The following is a 6934-nucleotide window of genomic DNA, read 5'->3' on the forward strand; positions in this document are numbered from 1 at the left end:
GACACATCACACTGCTCTTCCACGCGCACTCACTGCTAACAACGAGGCGCTCCAAAGTGGTCACGCTCGCCCAAATCCCGCCTACGAGATGGCTGTCAAGTTCGACTTTACAAAAACCTTCCCACGATGACACCATCCGTAAAGGGCATGCACTTGCGGCCAACAATGAGGCGCTCTAAAGCGGCCATGCAAGCAGACTTTTCAAATGGTAAAACTGTGAATGCTTTTCATATGATGCATCACAAATTGAATTCTGGGATTTTTTTTTACATTTTCTTCGCAGTTCTTGAAAAGTCTTTTTTCTTTGTTGCATTGCGGGTGCGAACATTTCAACAATTAAGGAAAGGAGTCCATGAAATCCCACACAGTGTAAATTGTGCCGAAATCTATCCGATGACATCCGAAATGTTTGGACTCATTATTTATCCTTCAACATGTTTATATATATATATATTTGTGTTTTTTTTGTACAGCCACGTGTTTTGTTTGCAAATGTGTGTGAATTGTTCATGACTTGGTACGATCAGAAATACCGCAACCTGCTCACCTATGCATGCCTTTTTTGTTTTGAAACAAATCTGTACGAATGTATATATAAGCATATAAATATATCTTATATTCTCTTCCTGCGCTCTCGTCTTTTCTTGCACTTTGTTCCTCCTTTCTTTCTTGCCGTGTACGTTTTTTTCTGGATGTCTTCTCACTACATTCTTCTCGTCCCTGCACGTCAACGTGCGACCTGGTGGATTTTCTCCGTCACTTCACAATCAATGCAAATTCTGCTCATCTCAAAATGCGTTCAAAGTCAAAACAAAACCTACTTTTTGTCCGAAACGCGTCTGAGGCGACGATTATTCAAATGAAGCGCTGGCCGCTGTCAATCAATTGAGCGTGTACGGCGCCGATGCTTTTGTCTTGGCTCAATGGTTGAAATGTTTGCAAATGAAATGGTGATTTCCTAGGGCGGCCTGCAAAATCAACTGTTCATCAATCTCAAAAATGCAACTTTTTTCCCATTTCGTCGCCACGCTAGCCATGTAGCACCCACGCATTGTGAGGGGCGTGGCTTTCACAGTACAGTGAAGTGGACCTCCGTCATTGACGGCGCAGCCGGCCCGTTGATCGCAAAACTTGCCGTCCGTTGAAAAATGTTTTCCCCCAAAAATGGCTGACGAATGTCCATTTTGTGTTTTCCATGAAAATATAAGTGGAAAACGTGAATCTGCAGGTGCCAACGTAGCAAGTATGCGTGAACGTCAACTGAGGGTGGCAATAAAGAAAAAATATGTCTCAAGTACATTTCCGTCCTGGGACGGATTGTAAACTCTCAACTGATTGGTTCCCAAAAATGTATAAAAAAAGATTCTCATTTAAAGATTAGCATGCTCCCAAAGATGTATTGATATGTTTGGTCGTTATGTTTTTTTTATGCTAGAGCATACTTGATGCGGCCTCTGAAGTGAAGAGAACGCTGGAAGCAATGGTAGTTATTACAAAAATGGCCAGCGGGTGGCAGCCGAGTATAAGAGATCAACCAGGGCCATGTTGCAAAAAGCTCTTTTCCCCACTGATTTGCGAACAATGATGAAACTTAGCTATATTCTAATGCTAACAGATACAAATATATATTTTTTTTCCTGATGAAGGAAGAGACTCGAATCTTTCTTCTGGTAGGTTCCATTTTTTTTTATAGCAATAGAACACAATATTCTGTGGGCCTTGCAAAATCAGTCCAAATTCAGTCAAACGTCCGGGCGCGAAAGGGGTTGCTTCAGTGAAAATGGCTGCCAGTGAATGAGTTACGGCATCAGCGTATTCCCTTGATGTGAAGTTTGTTGGAGTCGTGTGCGCATCTCTCGCAGGTAGGGATGATCTTTCCCGTGGGTCACTTCCATGATGCCGATTGCCTGCCGACGCACGTTTGACACGTCAGCATGGAAAACAACGGTTGGCCAAGTACGGAAAAAGCGGCGTACCTTCTTGAGCGCGGCCACGCCCGCCGAGCGCCGGTCCAAGGCAAAGTAGAGCCGGGACAGCTTCAGGTGCAAAGACGACACGTTGGGCGAGTACGCCGGATACAGCTGGCTGCAACGTGCGCACGTTCACCTTGGTTACATGCGGGAAACGCCGTCACAATATCACCTTGCCGTTGTTAAGACACGCTGCCGTTGGGATTATCCTACATTTTGTTTTCCAGGCCCCCTACTGGACAAAACATGAACAACGGCAATACGACCAGAAAGAAGGAATGCTGCTGCTGGCCTGAAGGGTGTGAGGAGTTTCTCTCCGTAGCGCACGGCGGCCTGGAGCTCCCCCTGGTGGACGCACACGCCCATGGCCTGGTACTTGATGTGCAGCATGTAGACGTTGGCGTCGTGCAGCGCGGGTCGCAGATCCTCCAGGCTGCGCTCGCACATCTCCAGAAGCTCGCTAGGGGGTGCCCAAGAGTCAAGGGGACGCATTTTCCAATCCAAAGTCCAAAATGGAAGGCTGTTTCCGGTTGAAAAGGATATTTTTGACACGTTTGAGTTCCCGGAAGTGGCGGATGGTTTGGCGGGCGCGGCGCAAGGTGGCGTTCACCGTCTCCGCCGACGGGCCGCGCTTGCGCACTTTCAGCTTCAGCTCGTCCTGCGCTCGCACATCAAACGCAGATTAGGGACAAATGTCGCGTGTGCCTTCAACGTGACGTTTGCGCGCGTTCGGACTTTGGAGCCGCTGCGACACTCGGCGCAGTCGCAGGTGAAGCGGTGCGACTCGCTCAGCCTGTCGTTGCGCTCGTCGGTCGGGTACAGCAGGTCGATGTAACTGGTCAACACCTGCAAGGGGGAAAAACGGGCAAATTCGTTCACGACAACCATTTGAATGTTATTTTTTGATTTGCGTGATTTGTTTTATTTTATTTATACCTTATTTTTGAACAAGCACTTTTATTCCTAATTCAATTACTTTAAAGGTAGGGTGCATATTATTTAGTGACCTCTAGTGGTGAACTAATGCAATGACTTTGAAGCGCGTGCACGCGGGCAGCCAACCAGCAGCGACTCCGTTTCTTTTCCTTCAGGTATCCGTAGCAGAAAGATGGCGACCAAACATGTCGGCCTTCTGTAAAGTGCAAAATGACTGACGGTATGCAAATAACGACGCTGTCCTGCCATCAACAAAAATCCATGTTGATGCGATACGACATCTTTTTTGTCTTTGAACGCAATAGTGACGTTTTTTTTCACCACTCGATACATTTGTACAATTTCTTCAAAATGGAGCTGATTTTATTATTTTTTCATCATGTCAAAATGTGACTTGATGATGTTAGCCCCAAAATGTTGTCTTGTTTGTGTTGCAAAGTGAAATGTGCGTGCGCGCAGCTCACTTCCTGTCCGGCCTTGACATCCTTGACGGCGCGCACGTCCGCACGAGACCCGTCGAAGGTGACCATGACGTTGGGGTCGCAGCTGTGGTTGATGAGCGCCACGCTGCGCGGCCACAACAGAGGTTACGCTTTCCTTTTTGCAACGTCCGCGTTAGCACTTAGCATTAGCGCAAGCAACTTTGCTCTTACTCCGGGTAGACGGCCGCGCCCACGTGGGACAGTTCTTCGTCCTCGATAGTGAAGCCGTTGCACGACACCTGAGCGCAAGCAAGAATGCGAACAAGCGTCACGGGTTTGGCTCGCTTGTGTTTCCTCGCCAGCGTTTTTTGACCTGCGAGAAAAGGCCGAGCAGCTCCTTGGAGTCGGGAAAGTCCAAATGTTTGGAGTAAAAGCGATGCAGTCCGCCGGCGTCGGCCTGGCGCTCGTCCGGCGCGTCCTCCGCGTCTGCCACCCAAACACGCACGCCAAACGTCAACCGCGGACACTCGCCACCCTCGTTCGCAATCCAACGTGATCTCAGGTTCATTCGCATTTCAAGTGTGAGGCTTGAAAAGGATTCGTTAGGATTTCAAGATTTCAAACAGGATGGAGTTTGAAAAATCGGAACTTTGGACTCACGCGACTGCATGTCCCCGACCAGTAAGATCCTCTCGGATGCGCTCTTTCCCGTCTGCGTTTTCTGCAGGGACGCACACCGCAGGATTTCGGAACCGGCGCCGAGCCGGCAAGCACAAACCCCCGACCCCCCCTCTCACCTTCTTGTCCAGGATTCGGGCCACCAGCCGGCTGCTTTCCGACGGGCCCCATTTGTCCCCGTAGGCCAGCATGGCCGAGCACTCGAGCTTGTGCGCCGCCCAATCGCTTTTCTGCGCTCGCAGCGGAAATCCAGCAATTAGCAACAGTCGTCAGCGCCTTCTCGTTACGTTTTTGTTTTTGCTTTGAGCGGCAAAATTGTGGCTGGATTGTGGCTGATCTGCCAAACGGCTGTTTGTTGACATCTGGACTTTGGGTTTGCAAGTCAAAGTCAAAAACGGTCGGAACACGGCGCGTACGTGGAAATATGACAAAGTCAAGTGGCCGTCATTTCAAAGAGCGAGCGAGCGGTTGTCCTTGACATCCTACCTGACATTTGACATCGCAGTAGTGCGCTTTCTTGCACTTTCCGCATCTTGCCAGTTTCTCCTTCCTAAAAACACAAAAAGTCACACAAAATGCTCACATTCTTTTCTAGCGTCTTGCGTCGACTATTTGGAAAGACGTCTTTCCGCTTTGGAAGGTTGCAACGTCGAAGCCACGTCAGGCCAGACGGCACAAAGCAGACGGACCGACGACGTTTCGTCAGTCCGAACAAGAGGCAGAGAAGGTCCCCAACTACGCTCCAGTAAGCGAGAATACAGCATTTGGATGCGTGTACTCTTGCATGCGTTGCTGCTTCGTGTGTGTTAAGACGAGAAGCCGAGAGCAAAATATTGCGTTTGTGGAGCGTGAACGAAGCGGATCCTGCGTGATCCGTCTCATGTGGTCTTGTCCCGCCCTTTGCTCTCAACTTCAATTGACCTGAAAGTGCCTTCGGGCTCGCCTTGCAAAAAGTCACGTGAGCAACGCCAGAAAACAGGTGAGCTGCGTTAGTAATGCGAGCCCGAAGGCAATGAGGTTGACGGATTCCTTCCGTGGATACAAACGGGTGCAGTCGCCTAAATATTCAGCACAACAGCGTCTTCAGATGATGGCGTGGGCAGGCAACACGTATGATCAGATTCATGTTTTAAAAAACGTTTGTGTTTGCCTTTTTGAATCCCACGGTATCTCCCATGTGGACATTTTGACATCCCAGTCGGCGCTGACGACAAGTAGCAGTTGCGAGTGGTGGTCACGGTATTAATAGCGCCGACCTTCTGCCAGATGGCGTGAAGTCGTACTGAAAGAAATGCGAGGGTGCAAATCCAAGACGCTGTCGTTTGGAGCACATGAAATCCCGCTTAATGGACGGACACGAAGAAGGACGCGCGTCCAAAGTCTCGCTTTGCATCAGCGTGGAAGAGAAAAACAACATTGCAGGACTGAAAGACGGTCAAATATTTCAAACTGCAGCAATTACAAACCATTTCAGAAAAACAATTTCTCGTCAAATCAATACTTGTGACGCACGCAATCTTTGCTCTTCCTGTACCTAATATTGTGGCCCTTCAATTACCTTTATTTCATTAAAACCTTTTTTTTAATCGACAAGATGAACTCATGTGGCACCGTTCATAAATATAACCAAAATAATAGAAATCAATAAATTTCATTGAAATATTAGGCAGTATACACATAAATAATAATTACAAAATAAGATACACGTTTAATCCTACTACTATTACGACCACTACTTCCGGGACGAATAAATACGACTTAAAAATGGCAAATAAAATATTTTTTTAAATGAATTGACCTTAAAAATCTAAAAACAAATACAATTAACACTAATAAAATGTAAAATAAGTTAGACTACTTTTATATACATTAAATACATAAAATTAAAACTACAGTAAACTGTTTAATCTACACATCATATAAAACTTTTTTTAATCTATTAAATCAATACATTTTTTGAGAGCTTCATGCAATTTGCGCCATTAAAATTTAAAATAATACTAAGTTTGAATGCATGGAGGACCCAAATCGATCGATCGATCGGCAATGGTTGTTGTTGTTGTTGTTGTTGTTGTTGTTGTTGTTGTTGCTGTTGCGTACCTGTTGAGGCAGAAGTCGCAGTAGTGCCCCCTGTTGGTGGCGGAGAGGACGTGCGTGTAGGGCGGGCAGGAGAAGAGCAGCTCCCCGACGCGGAAGCTTCTGCTTACCCGGAGGCCTCGCCCTTTGTTCGGGCTCTCGAACCTCTCGATGCCGTCGATGGCGACGCCGCTCGTGCTCGTGCTCGTGCTCGTGCTCGTGCTCGTGCTCGTGCTCATGCTCGTCCACTTGTTCTTCTTGTTCTTGTCGGTCGTCCTGCTTCATGAAGAAGAAGTCCTCAAATGGGCGGGGTCAGCGTTGCTATTAAAAGGTTGGGGGCCCTCCTTCCGGTTGGCCCCCCACGCTAATTTTGTCACGCAGATAAATGCGAACTCCATTTAAGGGAAAACGACTGCAGTGCTCCGTTTGCAATAACTTTTTGGTAATCTGTGACATAAATAACAATGAGAGGACGTTCGCTCCAGGCAAGGTCATTTTCATCGTGTTTTTAATCCACTTGATTGGATCAAATTAAGGAAACAGCGACCCCCTGTGTTCAACGGCTGCAATACACCCAATTGAATACAAATCAAAAACACATTAAATTGAAATATGAACTCCCTTCATAAATTAAAAGTAGCAATGTTATTATAATAAATTATGAGCATCCTAAATGATTAATACTGAATTTTTTTTACTACTGCTACTACAACTTCTTATTACTTATAATAAAAAATGTTTAGGGGCTAAAATGAGTATACATAAGTGAAACAAAATGCAAATAAAAGCCATTTTATGAAATAAAACGAAATATTGATGTATTTATGGGAGGGGGGACAGAAATACAAACAT

The 6934-nt window shown here is 46.6% G+C and overlaps 1 protein-coding gene across 3 annotated transcripts; it reads right to left on the minus strand.

Moving 5' to 3' along the window:
- Window positions 1-1760: 1760 nt before the first annotated feature.
- Window positions 1761-6567, minus strand: LOC147159024 (N-lysine methyltransferase SMYD2-A-like). 3 transcript variants are annotated; one of them, XM_086061703.1, is made up of 11 exons: window positions 6107-6368; window positions 4493-4556; window positions 4126-4236; window positions 3989-4049; window positions 3702-3814; window positions 3560-3627; window positions 3371-3473; window positions 2706-2816; window positions 2514-2628; window positions 1977-2437; window positions 1761-1907 (listed from the first exon to the last, which is right to left on the minus strand). In XM_086061703.1, the coding sequence occupies exons 1-10, from the start codon at window positions 6319-6321 to the stop codon at window positions 2175-2177; spliced, it is 1224 nt and encodes a 407-aa protein (XP_085917829.1). In that variant the 5' UTR covers window positions 6322-6368; the 3' UTR covers window positions 1761-1907; window positions 1977-2174. The 3 variants fall into 3 exon arrangements, with proteins under 3 accessions (XP_085917829.1, XP_085917828.1, XP_085917827.1); XM_086061702.1 differs by having other exon boundaries at window positions 1977-2628; window positions 6107-6567; XM_086061701.1 differs by having other exon boundaries at window positions 3560-3814; window positions 6107-6567.
- Between the last annotated feature and the right edge of the window lie 367 nt (window positions 6568-6934).

This window comes from Leptonotus elevatus, chromosome 18 (assembly GCF_054856555.1).
Source record: "Leptonotus elevatus isolate MCC_2025b chromosome 18, RoL_Lele_1.0, whole genome shotgun sequence".
NCBI lineage: Eukaryota > Metazoa > Chordata > Actinopteri > Syngnathiformes > Syngnathidae > Leptonotus > Leptonotus elevatus.

Coding starts and splice junctions, on each gene's coding strand:
- LOC147159024 (XM_086061701.1), bottom strand. CDS start 6,367: ATGAAGCAGGACGACCGACAAGAACAAGAAGAACAAGTGGACGAGCAT. Junction 3,815..3,988: donor GGTCGGGGACATGCAGTCGC/GTGAGTCCAAAG, acceptor TTTGGGTGGCAG/ACGCGGAGGACGCGCCGGAC. Junction 3,474..3,559: donor GGCGCGGCCGTCTACCCGGA/GTAAGAGCAAAG, acceptor GTGGCCGCGCAG/CGTGGCGCTCATCAACCACA.